Source organism: Erpetoichthys calabaricus, chromosome 11, assembly GCF_900747795.2.
Source record: "Erpetoichthys calabaricus chromosome 11, fErpCal1.3, whole genome shotgun sequence".
Taxonomy (NCBI): Eukaryota; Metazoa; Chordata; class Cladistia; order Polypteriformes; family Polypteridae; genus Erpetoichthys; species Erpetoichthys calabaricus.
The window spans coordinates 90,550,995-90,571,491 of NC_041404.2; the positions used below are offsets into that span (position 1 = coordinate 90,550,995).

At 38.5% G+C, this 20,497-nt stretch overlaps 1 protein-coding gene across 1 annotated transcript in view; it reads left to right on the forward strand.

Annotated features, from left to right (window-relative positions):
- trpm4a (transient receptor potential cation channel, subfamily M, member 4a) overlaps positions 1 to 20,497 on the forward strand; it is a 135,425-nt gene that overhangs the window by 70,429 nt on the left and 44,499 nt on the right. The window contains exons 9-13 of the mRNA XM_028813580.2: positions 7,066 to 7,168; positions 7,901 to 8,019; positions 8,518 to 8,886; positions 13,605 to 13,733; positions 16,079 to 16,208. Coding sequence (XP_028669413.1) covers positions 7,066 to 7,168; positions 7,901 to 8,019; positions 8,518 to 8,886; positions 13,605 to 13,733; positions 16,079 to 16,208 — 850 coding nt within the window. The remainder of the gene's footprint in view (positions 1 to 7,065; positions 7,169 to 7,900; positions 8,020 to 8,517; positions 8,887 to 13,604; positions 13,734 to 16,078; positions 16,209 to 20,497) is intronic.

Sequence of the window (20,497 nt, forward strand, 5' to 3'; positions counted from 1 at the left end):
CTCACTTTTCATTTCTCATTTTTTGCAGCTCTTGCTTTATTTAATTTTTAATTAACTATTAATTAAATTCTGTTGCCCAAGCACATCATGGACTGCACCCTTTTTCATGTGCCACCTGCCATATTTAACTTATAAATGTATAGTATGCAAAGCCAAGCTTCCAAACAATTCAGCCCTACATTTGGATCAGCTAGACATATTTTCTCTTTCCTCTTGTAATGTGGCTAAACTTCATGTCAGCTCTTTGGAACACTGGTTTGGCTTATTGAAAAGAATCACATAGCTTTTTATTGCAAAACAGTTAAACTCAATTAGATTAAAATATGGTATTCCCTTTTAATCGGTCTGGATGTACCATTCATCATGTGCTTGCTAAAGCCAGTAGCACATTACATAGCCCCTAGTCAGAGGGAATGTCAGACTTGAAGTGTTGATTTCATTACCCAAGAATGTTAGATTATATAAATAGGTATCTCAGAGGATAACAAACTACATGACTCCATAATGACATTTCAGTGCAGGTTCACATTTCCCAAAGATCACAAGCTCTTCCCTTTATCTGACAGTCGGTAACATGCTGTACAAATGGTTTCCAGGTATGGATTGTTCAGCCTCAATCTTAAATCTTTTTTCTTCTTTTTTGTCTTTCAGTCATAATATATATGTAACCCCTGTTACCCCTCGTTTTAATCAATGAGCAGGCCCCACAGTTCTTTAATATCATGTTGCTACCTCCAATATTCACATTTGCAATATCTGTAACATTCAGTTTCTCCTCCTTACCTACTTTGAAATAATTAGCCTATTGAAGTATAACACAATCCCAGTTTAGAAAAAAAAACTTTATTTACTTAAATGCTCAAAGTATCAGCGATAGATACATAAATATTTTTTAAAATTATATACAGAACATAATAAAACCCTAGAACAATAAATAATTTACAATAATATACAATGTCTTCCCAATTACTACTTGTGAGCTCACCCGCCTACTAAGTATAAAGTTCAGTAATAATTATTCACTCTCCATTAGGGACCCCCAGACCATATCTTGAGTGTGTGGAGGCCAAACAAACAAAAACAGAACTGGCCTCTTCACTTGAGGTCTTACCCCAAGACAATTAAAAAACAAACGGAAAAAACAAAACAAACTTTCTCCCTTTCACCACACTTATCTCCCACTTACTTCTCATCTCACCCCATCAGGAAAAACCCCAACTCACCAGCAGTTTGCCAGATCTGAACTTGTATCTTCACCTCGCTGAAGTGGTTCATTCACCTCCTTATGTAGATTCTTCTCCTCCCTCAGTTCTCTTCACATCTTACTTTGACACACTACTTTTCCCATCTTGTAATCACCTTAACAATCAACAGGCTATTTGTTTCTCTGTTTCTTTTGATATACACAATTTCTATGAGAATATACTTTGGTGTGATCAGTATTTACCTTCGTTACCCTGAATCATCTTTCCTATCTTTTTTTTTTTTTTTAACTTGCCACTTCATTGTTTTGCTGGGGCTTTCCCCTTCCTCGTCTTTTCATCATTTTGATACATCTTTCACTCTCTCTTTAAAGTCATGCTAGAGCTTTTTCTTTCTATTTCTTTTAGCATTTTGTTAAAACTTTCTGTTTTTGTCTCCTTGTTGTTTTTAGCATTCTTTTTATCCTCCCATCTCTCCATTCTCACTCTTTTTTTTTCCCTCCAATCCTATCCTGCACAGACTGTGGATAGACCAATCAGAGGGTAGGGCAGTAGCAACTATCAAACTAGGCCACCACACACAGCCTATGCTGTTTATAATAATAATAATAATAGGTTACATTTATTGAGCGCCTTTCACAAACCCAAGGTTGCTTTACATACAGAGTAAAAAAAAAATTACACAGATGACAAAAGTTCGTAGAAGAGGAAAGTTTTCAGTTGCAATTTAAAAGTGCAGAAACAGGAGCAATCTCGGAGAGACTGAGGAAGAGAGTTCCAGAGTTGAGGTGCTATAGCACTGAAGGACCTGCCTCCCAAGGTGGAGAGTCTGGTGCGTGGGACAGTAAGGAGATTACTGCTCAAGGACCGGAGAGAGCGACAAGGAGTGTAAGGAGGCTAGTAGCTGAGTGAGGTAGAGGGGGGCAAGGTTATGTAGGGCTTTGAAGGTGAGAAGCAGAATTTAATCCTTGATGGAACCGGTAACCAGTGAAGCTGGGAGAGAACAGAGGAGTTGTAAGCAAAACGCTTTGTGTGGGTGAGGACTCTAGCTGCAGAGTTCTAAATATACTGTAGCTTCTGTATAGATTTTGCAAGGGTGACCAATGAAGAGGGAATTACAGTAATCAATACGAGACATTATGAAACAATGAATCAGAGTTTGAGCATCAAACAAGGACAGAAATGGACGGTGGGCGGGCAATGTTACGGAGATGATAGAATGAAATTTTGGCAAGAGACCTAATGTGTAACTCAAAGTTAGGCGATGAATCAAACAAAACACCAAGATTTCTGACAACAGGAGCAGGTTTGACAAGTGTACCATCAACAGAAATAGAGAAATTGAATGCCTTAGAAAGTTGGGATTTTGGACCTACCAGTAACACTTCAGTTTTATTGGCATTAAGTTTGAGAAAGTTATTTTCCATCCATAGTTAAAGATCAGTGATGCATTCTGTGAGTGTGCTGGGAGGTGAATCTGTAGGGGAGTCTGTACTAAGATATAACTGTATATCGTCTGCATAACAGTGGAAGTTAAGGCCATATCTGCAAATAATCTGACCCAAAGGAAGTATATAAAGTAGAAAAAGTAATGGCCCAAGGACTGAACCCTGAGGGACACCATGTGACACAGGTGAGATGGAGGATTTATATCGGTCGAGTGTGACAAACTGTTGCCTATTAGAAAGATAAGATGTGAGTCATTGAAGGGCTAAGCCAGAGATGCCTACAGCAGAGAGACGTGACAGGAGGATTTCATGGTTAACAGTGTCAAATGCTGCACTTAAGTCAAGAAGGAGGAGAATATTAAGGGAACTGCAATCTGCAGACCAGAGAAGATCATTGACTACACGGAGAAGAGCTGTCTCAGTGCTGTGCTGTGTACGAAAGCCTGACTGAAAAGGCTCATAGAGTGTATTATCTACAAGGAAAGCATGGAGTTGTGTAGCAACCTTAGCCAAAAAAGGGAGATTTGAGATAGGCCTGTAACTGGAGAGAGAAGAAGGATCCAGGTCAAGTTTTTTAAGGATTGGGGTAACTGCAGCAGTTTTGAGGGCAGTAGGGACAGAACCTGAACTGAAACATGCATTTACCAATGAGGCAATAGGAATGCTAATTATGGATGAGCATGTCTTAAGCAGAGAAGTGGGGGCAGGATCAAGCAGACAGGAGGAGACATTAGACTTATTAATAAATGGCAAGAGAGTCAACAGGTGAAAAACAAGCGAGTCTTGATGATGGAGATGTTCAGCTGTATTGGGATATGCTAGAGGAGGGGGTTGGAGAAGTTTATTAACAGTTCTAAAAAGAGGTCTAGGCCTAGACTTAGCGCCATTTATGACAGAGGAATAATAGTTGGAGCGAGCAGTGTTAAGGGCATCCCTATATTTAAGTATGTACTCAGTGTATCTGTGAATGAACTATGAGGCCCATTTTCTTATAAAGCTGTTCAAGACGCCGCCTAGTGGCTTTCATAGCTCTGAGCTCACCGGTGTACAAGGGACAAGAGCAGGAGGCTGAAACATGCCTAGTCCTTAAAGGAGCAAAGTTATCTAACAGTTGGGAAACACAGCTGTTATAAAGGGAAACCATATTTTCAGGAGAGGGAAGACTATGCAATTCAGAAAGAGACGAAGACAGAAGGGAAGCAGCAAACAAATCAGAATTAACAGACCTAATGTTGCAATAAGAAACAGACTTTTTCTTTACAGATGTAGTGGTAATAATGCTAAAGTTACATTCAATAATCTTATGATCAGAAATACCAGAGAGTGAACCTGAGACAGAGACATTATTCAAGCCATTTGAACAAAGCAAGTTAAGAACATGACCCTGAGTATGAGTGGGGAAATCCACATGCTGTGTCAAGTCAAAACAATACAAAGTTGATATAAATTCAGCTGTAAGAGAGCAGTTGATATCAACATGAATATTAAAATCATCAAGTAAAATTACAGCAGGGCAAAGAGATGAGATTACAGTGAGAAGTTCATTAAATTCAGACAGAAAGTTCACCACAGATTTGGGAGGGTGATAAACTAACAACAGCAGTACAGGAGGGGAGGAAACCATTTTAACAGCAATATATTCAAAAGATGTGACTTCAAAAAAGGAGAGTTCCTTCATTGTCAAGGTAGATCTATAAACCACAGCAAGGCCACCCCCTTTTCCTGTTAACCTGGGTTTAGATATGTGGCTATAGCCTGGGGGAGACAGCAAGTTTAAATGTAAATAGTTACCAGGTTGTTGCCAAGTTTCTGTAAGAAGAAACATGTCCACTTGCTTCTGGGAGATGAGGTCATTAATCAGCAAGGTCTTGTTAGTGATGGAGCGAGACACTTCCTGAAGAGGACAAAGATGGCCCATGTCTATACCTCGGGCAGCTCTAGCGTTACGCCAGTGAACACCGTCAGATGTCAATATACTTGAAATCGACGCACCTGAGCCATAGATCCGCGAGGGGCCTCTTTTAGACCGATGAATATAGCGAGGATACTGAGTAATTCCAAGCGACTGGCAAAAATTATAAGTCAGGGAGACCAATTGTGGATGACAGTCAAGATTTTTAAGTTCATATGGAGAATCTATGAGCTGCATTGCCAAAAAAGTACAAATGACAACACACAGCACAACTCCAAACCAGAGACAGAACAGGCTAAGAATATCCAGACAGCGGTGGACACTGCCAAGAGTGAACAGAATGCCACACAACCCCATGCTAACTCCAGCTACACATGTTAGCCAACCCAAATCTCACTGCATAACCAGCTAGAAAAGAAAAAGCACAGCGGGCAGGCTGCACATTCACAGTTCAGACTGGTGACTGCAAACGAAGCAAGAGTAAATTCATACTCACCGCGAAGTTAGTAACAGGAGAGAAAGAAGAGAGCTTGCGCAGGACTGAAGCAGATGTGATCTAGGCAATCGCCAGTGGCATTCATAAAAAAAAAATTCGAAAAGAGCAGTCAAGTCCGACGGGACAAAACAAAACAAATGCAACGACGCCGATGAGAAGCGGCAGCCCAACGCGCACAGTGTACTTTCAACCGGAAGTGAAGGTACCCTTCTACCAAATTTCTTAATAATAGTAATAGTAATAATAGTTCTTTACATTTATATAGTGCCTTTCTCACTATTCAAAGCACTTTAGTGAGTGGGGAGCCATTTAAACCACCACTAATGTGTAGCATCCATCCTGGATGATGCAATGGGAGCCATTTTTGCGCCATTACAAACACACCACATATTAGCTGTTAAGTGGTGATGTGGTGAGAGAGAGATAACCAATTAGAGACATGGGATGTTTAGGGGCCCAGAATGACTAGGCCATGGTGGGCAGTTTAGCCTAGACATCTTATTCTGTTTTATTGAATTAGCTTTATTAGTACAACTTGTATTCTGTACCTTTTTTTCCCAAAACCTACACATGGTATACATACAATGCAATTCATCAAAGATATAAGCCTCTATTCTGTTTGCCAGGTCCAAAACACCAGCGTTCCTTGTTCCTAAGAGCAGCATTAAATGCACTGCACATCCAGTTGAGCACTCATTGGTTCTCGGCTGTTGCACACACAAAGCCTGCCAATACAACTTAAGAAAAAATCAAACCTGTCATGTCACAGACTGGTTGAACTGAGTTCCTGTGTATGTCAGACTACTCATTAGCTCTGCTGGACAGCCAGATGGATTGCAGGTTTTTGTCACTTGGATTACCTGACTTACATTAGATAACCCTCCCCCAACCCAAATCTTAACCATAGTGTAAGCAGGTGTTGTCAATAACATATAATAAATATAAAGTGACAACCTCCTCAATGGAGTTGAGCTCTGGAAGTCCACAGCTGGACTCTATTGAAAAGTACACTGCAAATGATTGGCAAAAGGTAAGATTATATAAATGAAGTATGTGACTGAAGATTGCTAGAAACATGTAATATGACAGGACCTTTAGCTGAAATTTTATCATAACAATGGATGTGGGAGCGAGTCACAAACACACACTCATATATATAAGGCCATACAAAGTTGCTGAAAAATTGAAAAAAGTTAAAAAAAAAAAAAAAAAGGAATAACAAAGTAACATTTAAATATCTCTGTAAAGCTGAAGAAAATGTAATTTGCTTTTTATCTAATTTTCTTTGAAACATTTAGATAAATATTATATGGATAAATGTACATGTTTCTGAATGTAAAATATACATTAAAATAGGTACCTTTGCAATTAGAAAAGTTTTTTATGAGTACTGTATAATCACATATAGCTATCTTAACATGTTTGCTAAAGAATGTTTAAAAAACAGCTGACTTGAACTGACTTTAAAGGTAAAATTCTTGTTGCAATGCTCTTTTAAAGTGCCAGCAGTAAATTTTCCTTAAAATTATTACTTTTTACAGAATTCCTGTTTGCTTTCTTGTCCCTACAAAATGGAATTCTACAAAACAGAATTCATCATAATATAGCATTTGCTTGCTTTTGATTAGTATTGTGTTTTCTCTCTTTGGTATGCATGACTCTGTTGTTATATGTTGCAATTATGTCACTATTTATCTGGTCCTACTGGCAAGTTCTCACAATGATCACTGTTCCACAAGCATCCCCAAACTAAAATCCTCCATGTTTATGTAAAGAAAAGATCACACAAGACCAAAAGAAGCAGAAGGCATAGATGGTGGATGGTGAAGTGCAATCATAAGTGTAGATAGAACAAAGTAAAGGGACAAATATTTACTGATATCTGAGATGGTAGATGGTGTGAAAAAAGAAAACTGTGCTGTGAAAAAATAATTGCCTCACTTTCTGTTTGTAATGGCTATTGTTCCATCCTTAAGATGCTATACTTACACCTACATGCCATTACAGGCACAGAATATCATGCAGCATAAAGACTTGCTCACTATATATGATGTTCACCAAGATGGTACAGAAGACTTTGACACTCTCATCCTCAAGTCTCTGGTAAAAGGTAAGAGCTGTATGAGTTTAAAATGTTGGGTGACCTGTTTGAGTTTTCCAACCCTTGTTTCTTAACTATACAGTGTATGTAATAAAAAGTGTTCTTGTGCAATTTGTGTCAATCTCTACATTTTGATTTGCAAAACAACTTTGTCTCAAAATTCCAGCTAAAAACATTATCATCTTGGTAGATCTAATAATGTCATAGTTAATAGAAAACAAAAACAACCAGCATGTAGCACTGGCTGTACCACTTTGCAGCTCTAAGTATTTCTTTTTATGCAAAGAACTGTAGATACATGTGATAAACAATGGTGTTTCTAGCATAAAAGTTCAAGTGGAGTCATACTAGAGTTCTCTGATGTTAACATTAAATTACCTAACTAATAATACTGTCCCTCTTTTGCTAATGATTAGTAAGACTTACAAGTTCATGTACCCTTTCATGTCACGTAAAGCAATTAAACTTTGAAATGCTGGTGCCTGGTTTGTCTCTGCTGAGTTCAGATCATTATGTTACTCTGTGACATCATCATCATCTGGCAAAATACATAATACAAAATACATAAATGCTTCCATATGTAAAAATATGATTGGCTTATTCACAGTAAACGTCTACGTTGTCATATGTTGTTTTGTCACTTATAATGATTTCTGCAGTGGGTCCCGGGAGGAGCCCACAAACTCTTTGGATATTATTTGATCCTATAGAGTGACTAATGAATTCATTTTTTTCATTCAGCATGCAAAAAGCAAGAAACCAATGCAATAGAGTACATTGATGAGCTGAAGCTGGCGGTAGCCTGGAATCGGGTGGATATTGCCAGGAGTGAGCTGTTCAAAAGTGTTGTGCATTGGAAGGTAATTATTGCACATCTCTTAATCTAGTTTTTGCCATATTTTGCTCCCATTCTTTTTTCCTCACCTGAAGGTCTAAGCAAGCTTTTTTAAATTGGTTGTAGTAGTTCTCACAATGCTAAAATTGATCAAATGCATGGTGTGGATGTAAAAGAAATACTGAAACCTTGAAAAAAATCATTTTCATCTAAGAATGGATATAGAGTTTGTCCAAATTCAAAGCTATGAGGTCCCGTTTGGGTTCAAGGAGCAATTGTTTCATCTGGAAGAGTACCAGAAAGTACACAGATTTGTGAAGGGGGTTTATATGCTTACAACTGGCAATGTTTAATGTATAAATGAGTTACCCATTGTATTGAACGAACCTTAAAACTATTACATCCCCATGTATGATGTTCTATTTTGTATTCTATATTTAGTGAGTTTTGGAGATGTGAGTCAATAAATATTTGAAATGTTAACCACATGAAGCTGCCTAAAATATTTTTCATTATGTTCCAGTTTACAGACCTAGAGGATCCAATGACTGATGCCTTAGTGAATGATAAACCAGATTTTGTGAAGCTTTTCATAGAGAATGGCCTTAGCGTGTTCGAGTATCTCACTTACAAGAGGTTGGAGGAGCTCTACTGTTCTGTTCCTGAACATTCCTTAATTTATCACCTGCTTATGCATAAACACAGTGAGCGTAAGGAGATTCTTTTCACAAAGGAAGGGCCTATTCCTCCAGAGGAAATGGAGAAAGGGAAAAACATCACTCTGTATGAAGTATCCAAAGTTCTTCACGATTTACTGGGTGAAGTGTGTCAACCTATCTATTCAGATGATGTATTGATGGGCACAACAGATTCAGCTAAAAGACCAGTCATAGTAAGTAAGCAAACTTTAAGGAACTGCATATACTTCAAGAGAAGTAAATATACTTGGCTGTGCTACTGTGATCATAAATGAATCCAATTTAAACAGTAATCAAACTGAGTGTCTGAGAGTGAAAGAGATATCAAATAAGACAATGATCTAAGGCCAATCAATTTAAATAGACCCATAAAAACTGTGATTGTCAAGATTTTGTAGCATAGCTTTTCATTCTTTTAAACTAACCTTTTTTATTAACTTGCTCTTTTCGTTATACTGTATTTTGTGTCCTTTGGAGTTGATGTTACTGGATACTCCATAAATCATGCTGTTGCTATGTTGTGTGGATCTTCTATATGCATGGGCATATGTACATCTGCATAACTAATCAAGGCCATTATTTTATATGAGCATATCCGCTATGGTCTACACCAGTGTTTCTCAACCTTTAAGTATTTGCGACCCGAGTTTTCATAGCAGTTTTAATTGCGCCCCTCTAACATTTTTTGAAAGGAGCCCACTAATACCAATTTGTTCTTTTTTAATTAATGATATATCATAGATGCATATTTTATTATACCTACTTAACTTTTATCGACATTTATCTAACTCTATATTTATTTTTCTAGTATCAGAATGTAGTTTAAGTTAATTTGTTTTGGTTTCAATAGATGTATTTTTCATATTTTCGATTCTTGTTTTCTTTTTTCACATCTTCGCGCCCCCCTTTTTGTTACTTCGCACCCCCCTAGGGGGGCCCACCCCACAGTTTGAGAACCACTGGTCTACACAAAGAAAAGGTAAAATGTGCATAATTGTGTAAGAGATTAATAAGAGCAATACAGTTTTAAGGTTAGGATGAGAATTGATTTTAGATTCTGAGTTTATCTTTGCTGTTTTTGATTGGCTTATTATTTACATTTATTTGCTTGGCAGATGCTTTTATCCAAAGTGACTTACAAAAGAGGTAAACCTAATCAAGTAACATTAGGCTAGGGCCTGTTTTTTCAGAAAGTGTAGTAGGATAGATAACAAAAATTGATTGTCATAAGTGAAAAGATGTAATAAGTAATACATTTACAATCATAGGTTGCAATCAATAAAGCAGTTAAATTTGGTCTAAAAACAAATTAACCATCAATATAAAATATCACAGAGCAATGATTTTTTTCAATCAATTGCACAAATTTTCACAGAACAGATGGGTTTTCAATTGCCTCTTGAATACAGTGAGGAAGTCAACAGTTTGGAGGGAGGTGGGCAGATAGGAACTACACAGAAAAAGAGTCTGGACTGAGACTTGATACCACGCAGAGATAGCATCACCAGACACTGTTCACTGGCAGACTTGAGTGGGTTAGAAGGAGTAAAGGGCTTCACCATTGTATCCATGTACTCAGGTGCTGACCCACTGAGTACTCTGTAAACAAGCATCAGGGATTTGAACTTCATGCGTGCTGCTACAGGGAGCCAATGTAGCGACCTAAAGAGAGGAGTGATATGTGCTGGTTAAGTACAAGATAAACCGCTGTATTCTGGACCATCTGCAGCAGCTTGATAACACATGTGGATACTCCTGCCAGAAGAGAGTTGCAGTAGTCCAGACACGGCAAGATCAAAGCCTGGACCAGAAGTTGTGCAGCATACTCTGTCAGATAAGGTCTGATCTTATAAATGTTGTTGTACAATGTGAGCCTGCATAAATGAGAAACAGTAGAAATGTGACCAGAAAAAGTCACCCCAAGGTTGCATACAGACTTGGTAGGCGTTAGAGAGATTGAGCCAAACTGTACAGAGTTGGAGAGTTGAACAGACTGGCTGGCTGAGATCACAAGAAGAGCAGTTTTTGCCAGGTTGAGCTGTAGATGGTGGTCCTTCATCCAGGTTGAGATATTAGTAAGACATGCAGAGACTCTGGCTGATACCATATTGTCCTCTGGAGGGAATGGCGGATACAGCTGTTTGTCATACTGTGATGTACGAGTCAATCTCTTGCACCTGAGAGAAGACACTGAGTCCAAAGGCTTCAAGAAAACCAATTTTATTCCCCTCAAATCAGGAACATTCAGAGTATTTATTGAAATGGGAGTTACCACTTCAATATATACAGACACAGCAAACAAGCAGTGACAGCACCAGGTCAGTGGCCAAGTTAGAATGTTCCTTGTATCAACCATCAAGTGACAGACGTGTTACATGGAGAGGCTGCAAATTTGCAGTTGCTTCAGTGGTGGCACAAACCTGCGGTTGCCTTGGTGACAGACAAGCAACCCTTGACCGACACGTCGTCAAACACGTTTCAGTGTGCAGCACAGTTGGGGAGAGTCTCAATAGAGCTCAAAAATCTCACAATCCACATAGCACTGATAAAAGATCCCATGGGATTGGATAATGTAGTCCAGCGAGTTGGTGTACGGAGAGAGAAGTAGAGGACCTAGCACCAATCCTTGGGGAACACCCGAGTATGTCTGGTGCGCCCTTGACAACTCTCCTTACCAGGACATATTGTAGGATCTGTCCAAGATGTAGGACTCAAACCATCTGAGAGCAGTTCCAATGAAGCCAAGTTCAGAGGGGGTGGCAAGAAGAATGTCATGGCTGACCATGTCAAAGGCAGAGGAGGGGCTTAGCACAGTTAATAGAGCCATCACAGTCGAGTGGTTCTTCTTGAAGGCGGACAGATTGGTATTGAACAACCCATTCTGCACAAAGAAGGAAGAGACCTGGTTAGAAACAACATGTTCAAGTGTTTTGGAAAGAAAGGAGAGGAGAGAGACAGGCTGGTAATTGGGATGTATCGAGTGTTTTTTTTTTTTAAATGGGGTTATCAGAGCATATTTGAACACGGTAGGAAATGTGCCTGAGCTGAGTGAGGTGTTAATGATGTGTGTAACTGCAGGAATCAGTGAAGGGGAAATGGCTTGAAGGAGAAGTGAAGGGAATAGGGTCAAGTGGACAGGTAGTGGAGTGATTGGAGTGGAGGTCAGAAAAATCAATGGCAAAGAGTGGAGAGAATGAGTAGAATGTTGGGTGATGCTTCGAAGGAGTCATAATGGGTGGCAGTGAGGGTGAGAAATGACTGCTGATAGTAGTCAACCTATCCTGGAAAAATGTGGCAAAATCATCAGCAGACAAGGAGGTTGGGGATGAGGTGGAGAAGGGTTAAGAAGGGAGGTGAAAGCAGAGAACAGAAAGCATGTATCAGTGGTACTGTTAATTCTAGTCTGATTGAACATTATCTTAGTATTGATGGTGGCAGAAGAAAAGAGTACAATTAGAAATTGATAGTTAGCCAGGTCTGCCTGGGTCTTTGACTTCCTCCATTTTCTTTTGGCTGTCCTAAGCTTGGTCCTTTTGATTGCAGAGTGCTTCAAAAAGCCAGGGACAGGAGGGTCTTTCGCATGCAGGCTTGGAAGTGAGAGGACAAACATTATCAAGACAGGAGGACAGAGTAGAGCATAGGTTGTCTGTGGCAGTGTTGGTATGGAAGGATACAGTCGGGGGAGAAGAGAGGAGTAGTAGAGAGAACTAAAAGAAAAAGTGGACAGATGTGTAAAGGAGTGCAGCTGCATGAGAGAACAATTGCCAGCCTTGTGAGTGAGTGGGGTGTGGAGCTGTGCAATATTGAATGAGATAAAAAGTAAGAAAGTCAGTAGCTGGAGGGCTGTCAAGGCGGTTGTTGAGGTCCCTGAGAATTAGATGCAGGCTGCCATCATCTGGGAGGGAAGAGAGCAGTCATTCCAGCTCATCAAGTAAGATCCTGTGCAGTCTTGGAAGGTGATAAACAACAACAATGGTCATGCTAATTGGAAAGGAGACAGTAATAGGATAGTATTCAAAAGTAGTGACGTTACATACATTAACCAGAGAAGTGAATTTATGTAAGAATACAAGTCCCCCCACCCTTATCAGTGGAGCAGCAGGATTGGAAGAAGTTGAAAGCAGAGGCTTCATGTTATTGTAATATGGAATAAAGATATGATGAATTGCCAATGGTCAAAAGAACTGTGAACCAGAAGATAAAAATCTTTGAAGGGATTGCCAAAAGGGTGGTTGAGAAAACAGGCATGGGTCAAAACCACAAGTTTCATAAAAAGGACAGAAAACAATACCAAAATTTGAGACAATTCCTTGTCAAAAGCTGCAAAAAAGAGTCCAAACTAACAGTAGGATTTGTCTCCATAACTATACTAAATTATTGATTTGTTGAGAAATAATTCATAAAAGAAATTGACAAAGCTAGAATAAACAGATAGCTGAATTCATCACCCAAACAGGAATCAAGTTGTCATCTGGCAAGAAATTCACGCAGGTGGCACCCCTTTTGGTTTTGCCATGCCTTTGTGGATTAAGAGTGCAGAGTACAACCATCTTAAATTGCTCTCTCTAATGACCAATTTGGTTCTTGACAGCAGTGTCATCTTCTTTTCATAACAGTTTCTCTCCATTTCAGTTTTTTTAAATACCCTGAATAAGTGAAAGGGTTTATTTATTGTATCTCAAAGAGTTCTTTCAACCATGTTGACGAAGAGAGACAGTTTTGAATAAACCACACCAGATTGTCAATGAAAGTGAGTCACATGTGATGTAGCCAGCAAAGTTCCGAACACTAACAGAGTGTGGGACGTGTGCCTGGACAGTTTGTTTAAGAGTACAATACTGGTAACAAGGATACAACTAACAGGGTTAGGTATGTTGTTCAGTTTTTCCAAACAACTTTTTTATGTTTTCAGAATGTGAGCAATGTTTTCCACAAAAACAGTGACAAGTACCACCTTCATGTAATTCACCCATGGACAAGTCTTTTCATCTGGGCTGTGCTTCAGAACAGGAGGGAAATGGCAACTTACTTCTGGGAAATGGTAAGAATAGCTCAAATCAAAAAGAAAATACTCTAAAGTATTTTACATATTAGCAAAATAACCTTTATTTTACAATTTCAAGTCCTAAGTAAAATAAAAAAAACACAGAAAATATCGTTTTGAGATATCATGAGTACAAAAACTCATTCAAAATGCAATATTGTCCATTAAAATTGTGATGTGTTTATTTCTTGTAATGTTTTTGCTTTAGGCAAATCATATTCATTGAGGGCATTTTTTTAAACAGATTCACTTTTCATTTATAAAAGTTTAATGTTGTTAACAAAAGGTTGATAACACAAATTGTCATTCACTCCTGTATATTTGCATCTTATTCTCTTTCTGTAAGTAAGGCAAGGGAGACTCATTTAATTTCCTTTATATTCTAAATGTAAAATTATTCAAGTGACTACTTTTGTATAAAAATGAGACCAAACACAAAAAATAGTTCAGTTATTGGCAATACATACAAGGAGAGATAATCGATGTGTAAATGTGCAACTTCACCTTTATTATCTCTTACACTCACCCTCTCTTTCACTTTATCACATGACCCTGAACATTTTTTCTTCTACTAGAGAGCCTGTGCCTCAGCTCAAAAGTCAAATGTAGGTTTATTGATGATTGGTTAAAGGTGGTAGCCTTTAACCTCCATACTAACATCATTTTCTGTCCCATTTACTGGAATTACAATCAAGGTCATGAATGGGTCTATTAAGTCTTAGGACTACCAAGCCACTGTACCTTTTGGATACCCCTAATCCAGGGCTTGAAGTTGGACAGTACATACTGGCTCTTTTCCATTTTTAGCAGCTGTGTAACAGCACTGTTTGGTGCATACTCTCAATATTTTCAAGTGTTGTATCTCACATCTCACAGTGCATTACTTGAGGCCTGGAAACCTAACTTAAAATATGAAAATTATAGCATAAAATAAGTCTCACATACAGTCAAAATGTAAAGGACTGTCTCTTGTCTTGCACATGAAACAAGCTTCTGGAGGCCCCTGAATTGATGTTAGCAGTTTGTAAATGCAAACAAAAATATACAAATTATTAGTGTGAGAACTGTCATTCTAACCCTTCTTCCTGAAACGTTTGTTATGGCAAGTTGGTAATTTGGACAGGATATCCAACAGGCTTTTTATTTATTTTGTAGTTGTAAGTGTATTTCAAAGTTAGTTAAATGAATGAGGAGTCAATGTGTGGTCCCTTAAAGCTGCTTATAAAAGTTAATTGTAATGGCTCTCACACTGAAATATGCTATACACTGTATATAAAACAGACACATATAGATCATCATTCTAAGGAATCTGCTAAGCATATTTACTTTAAACATGCTTTCCCTAAAATAACAAGATGTGTAGTTTGTTTTATTCATCAAAACCATGTTACTGTGCTGCCAGATCTTTGTTTGACATGTAAACACTACAGTATACTTGGGAAGTCAAACAAACAGAATTAAAAAAAAATCAAGTCTTAAGCTCTTAAGTGTATTTACTTCAGAGAATGTTTGTAACAGTCAGTCAAATCAGTGTAACTGCCTACACAGTTGGGGCAGAGCCAATCCTAGGGGTAATGGGTTCAAAATAGAAGCCATCACTGGACTGAACATCAAACCATTGCAGGGCACATATGCACTCATTCATATAATACAAGTCTAGACTCACCAACTACTCTGACATTCTGGGTGATGGAAGTTATCCTGCATACCCGTGGAAAACCCATGTAGATGTAGGGAATCCATAAAAAGTGTCCATCCTTGAGAATGAACCCAGCTTTCTGCAACTGTGATGCAGTAGCACTAACAAGTGCACCACTATGTTAACACACATATTTCTTATAAGCAAAATGAATCTAGGAGCCTTGTAGGTGGCAATGCAGATACAATTAAGGATCATCTCACCTTGGCAGGTTATCTGTTAAGGCAATTTCAAGATTTATGTTCATTGATCACTATACAGTTATGGAAGGTCTTAAAACAAGAGATGTGGTGTTTTTTCTTTAATGTTGGTGATACAGTGAGTCCTAAACAGTTATTTGGCTTAACTATCTGCCTATAATGTTAATAAATTGTTCAAGAAGACTCCTAATTACACTTCTTGAGGTTTTCTTTCTGGTGTTTTTCCTACTCTTTTACAGTGAGAAGTCAAGCAAAGTACAGCTTCCCTGAAGAAGGGGGCCTGAGCTGCTTTGAAAGCTTGCATATTGTAATCTGTTGAGTTAATCAATAAAAGTTGTCATTAATGTTCTTGACTTCTTGTTGCATCCATAATGGCGAACACGTTGCAGCACCCAACTGCTACTCTTTTACAGTATATCTCTAATTCTTTTTGTTCCCTACAGGCTGGGGATTCAGTAGTCTCGGCTCTTGCTGCCTGTAAAATCCTCAAGGAAATGTCTCGTTTGGAAAATGAGACTGAAACTAAAGTATCCATGAAGGAACTGTCTGCCAGATTTGAGCATCTGGCACATGGTAGGGTTAATTCTTATGTTTCTCATAGTGGTTCAGCCAATTGTTATACAGTACCATGCATTTTTTGTCACATACCCAAAAAGCATGTTTCTAAGTAAAGCATGTCATCGTGTCAGTGGTGGCTGGTGGTCATTCAAACAGTGGAAGCATATTTTAGTCCTACATCATAAAATGAGTAAATTATTTCAGCATTATAGTACATATACATATATTCATATGTAAATTCTACCCTCCTTTCTTTTATGTAGAAAATGGTCTGTGTCCCTATCATACCAACTGGGAGTCTTTTCCAGAGCCCTGACCAGTTTCCTCTCAATGGCCAGCAGAGCAAGGTTGCTTAAACGGTTTTGGCCCATTGTGTGGCTGCTGTGTGACTTGACTCCTTTTTAAGAAGGAGCAACACCTCTCTTCACCTGCTGATGTAGCTTCACTTATTACCTCTAAAGACAATAGCTTACATAGTTAAAGAATTGCACTGTCCACCTCCATGACTTAAAAAAAACACCAAGAAATCACACAGCTTACCTCTTGTTGCCCTGCAAGTCACAATTTGACTATGAGACATGGAGTTCAGATCTCAGGCTCCCTGAATCAAATAAATGGCCATAACTTTTCAGGACACTTTAGAATGCCTCCTCAGGATATGCCTGTCTCATTTCAGATTTTCCTGGATTGATTAGTTCTAGGAAGTGCATACTTTACAAATTTGAAAAACATTGAGAAATTGAGAAATCTGTACCGTAAGATTGTCCAGGATGGCCATGTACAGATTTCTGTAATGCTCCTGGGGATCCTACAGCTGTGACAGACACTGACACTTTTGGCTAGGCTCATTTTGAGGGTCTGATGTGAGACTTGCCTCTTTTGCATAAACAGCTTTGAAACCTCCTCTGACCTGTTCTCCTTTGCAAAATCAAAGAGACTCAATTCTTCCATAGACCTCTGCTGCACAACATCAAAGACCACATCAGTCTCTGAGATTTGATCATATGTGTTCAACATGAACACAAACTCAAAATCCTCCAGTGTCCTTAAGAAGCCTTTGGCAGTACTGAGTGTGTCCTTATCTACTCAACCTCAATTTTTTCAAAACTCTGCAGAAGCCCAAAATAGTTGTTTGCCAAAGTGCTCACTATTCCTGATCTAAAATTCCACTGAGTAGGTGCATTTCTGGGCAACCTTGAACACCCTGCAGATTCGAAAAAAAGACTTCCTTTTGGTGGATTTAGAAAAAAAACATTCTGGATTCAGACAAGCATTTTGTCCTCTGAGACAACACCAGGTTCAGTCTGTGTGCATAGCAGTGTATAAACATTGCATTGGGGACTATTGCTTTAACTTTAGCATGAAGTCCATTCACAGAGGAAGCCATGACAGCAACCCCATCATAGGTTTGAGTCACAAGTTTTTCTTTGTGGTTGTATCCCTGCATGTTTTCATTTAAATGTCAAAGACAGACTGGCCATCTCACCCCAGAGACATCAAACAATCCAACAAAAACACCTCTGATTTTGACCAGCAGCATTGAACTATTACAGACAGTTGTGCATGACATGAAATGTCAGTTGTTTCATCTGCTTGCCATGAAAAAAAGGAAACAATTTGAACTTGACCTTTATTTCATCAACAGCAATAGCAGAAATCAAATCATTATTAATGGAATAGGACATGCCAGAAAACACAGAAGATGACTGGAAGTGTGTGGCCAAGTCAGTTTCATATTTGAAAAGTTTCAGTGAATTCTCTGTAATTTCCCTTGTTAACAGATTCACTACCTTGATCATGCCCTTTCAATGCCAGCTCTTGACAGCCAAGCAGTGAAGTGACGTCAGTTAGGCAGTTAAAAAAGGCCCTGTTTTTTTCCCACTGTTTCATTGAGTTCTGCCATCTGAATGTGAACAGTATAATTATTTGCATGTTCTCCTCTGACCTTCCCAAGACAACTTAACCATGCACATGAACTCATGTGTTCGTTGCTTTTCTCATGCCTTTTGTATGTATGCCCTGTTAAATTTTGCCAGATCCCCAAAACCCAGTTTTGACCAAACAACCTGAGAGGATTTAATTAAGAGGCTTGACCAACATTCTCTTTGTCAGAGCACTTCCAATCAGCCAGCTCAACTGGTTATTTTTCCCTGACTTTTGAACCAAATCAGTCTTGGGTGTTGATCTGTCCGGCTGTTTAATTCTGAGTTTCTCCTCATAAGGAAAGCTACCAAATGGCCAAAATCAGGTCAACAATATTAGCACTGTCTGCCATTAGGCATAGCTAGCTTGTTGGCTGAAAGCTGCACTTCAATGGGTTTTAATGGATCATTGCTGCCACACGAATGTATGAGGAAAAAAATCATGTTAGACAACCTACAAGAAATTATCCCTGATTCTGAACGAACTAGTTATGAAGTAGAACACAATCTAGCATGCTCTTTGTAATAGTAATTTAAATACAACAGTACATATTTAACTAATTTTTTCATGACATTTTAGAGGAGGCAGAGATTCCCTTGTAGGCTTAGAGCAGTCACCTCTGCATATAGTAAATCTTCTTACAACACTTCACACTAGAAGAAATAGAAGGGTGGCTTCTATTTCTCTTCACCTGTGCAGTACCACTTAAGCACTTTTGCTTGTTAGATTCCATATCATGTTCTTTCAGCACAGTCTTCTCCCTTCCATTTGTTAGCCTTTGCCTCAAGTACTCCTTCCAACTCCTGAATGAACAAGCATCCTGCCAGAAGTTGGCCCAGCTGCAGAATCATTTCTGGTATTATGGGTGGGTCCTACATACCGTATATCACTGGGTCACAGGACTCCTGCAGTTGCCCTCTTTTGTCCCTACGTGCCTGAGCCTCCTGTAGCCTTAAAGGAATGCATTTTCCACACAGCCTTTCATCAGCCCCACTCCCTTAAAGAATGGGTGGGTAATCAGCTGTTGCTTCGCTTACTATTTACAGGCCATAGTTAATTGCAGGCAACACTAAAAAAGATAATGTTCTTAAAAAATTTAGAAAATTAAAAGAATTGTGTGCACTACATTTTTTTATCAGCAGTAAGAGTAAACAGTAATACATTTCAAAAAGAAATTTCTTTCTTTCCATTGATGAGTGAACCAGTGTTGATTTGCAAACAGTTTCATGAAGCTGACACTAAAGTTTGTTTTGCTGGCCCTTTTGCAATTGTGAAACACAAAACTCACCAATAAGAAGTTTTTGATGGGTTTTAAAGTTTTTTGAGATAGAAAACAAGGAATATTATTCCCTAATGACTCATTCAAATTGTTTAACTGTGCTTTTTCCTGCAGCTACATAATGTAGATAATCACATGCAAAGATTTAAAATTAATTCTGTTTATGCCTCTTGTTCTCATGACCCCAGAGGTGTGGTGCATTTTTTTTTCAAATGTGACATGCTGCATATTTTTGTGGACTAAGAGTTCCAAAGCACATAAATCCCAATAAGTTCCAAAATCACATTTCAAAAATTGTCCACTAGAGGGGGATATACCGCCAATCTCAGACTAGATATAAAAATACCCATGTCAAATATTTATAAAATGAAAAGGTTTCTTCTCAATGAAAATGTTTAGACATAACATGAAGCTCCATTGAAGTCATAAAGAAATTGCCTAAAGCATTAAGAAAATCTCAAGCAAATAAAGTCCCCAAAAATCCAAGCCATAGTCAAAAGCAGAGCAGGTTCAAATATCCAGGAAATCACAAAGCACAAAAAAAGCACAAGTGAACTCACCACTCCCAATCACATTTGAAATGAACCAACAGGAACTGCAGAACACTCTCCAGATTTATAGGGCAGAGGGCAGTTTCTGGTGGTGAATGGGGGACTACCCACAAAACACATAGAACATAACACAAGTAGCTCATAGACAACATCAAAACCAAAGCATAATGCAAATAATCAACAAAAGCAACATTAACATAAATAAATGGCACAAAAATGAACAAAACATATATGAAGCAAGATTTTGAACCTCAGCCTGAGAAGGATCCCTGGCTGAAACATGACACATACATTCCACATGAAGAGAAATCAAAACACACAATTGTTTATGTTGCTGTGTTTTCTCCATAGGAAAATGGACTATATGCAAAACTGTTTGCCCACCCCCCTGTTACCTAGCAACAGCCCTTTTATGTTTCTTGATTCCTGCATATGAGGGCTGATATGCTGCATATTCTAAGGAGCTTTGAATTTGATTGCTGTCTATGATGCATCTTTAGGCTTGCAGTCATAAAGATTACCATCATAATTGACAAACTGAGTCCTCAAAC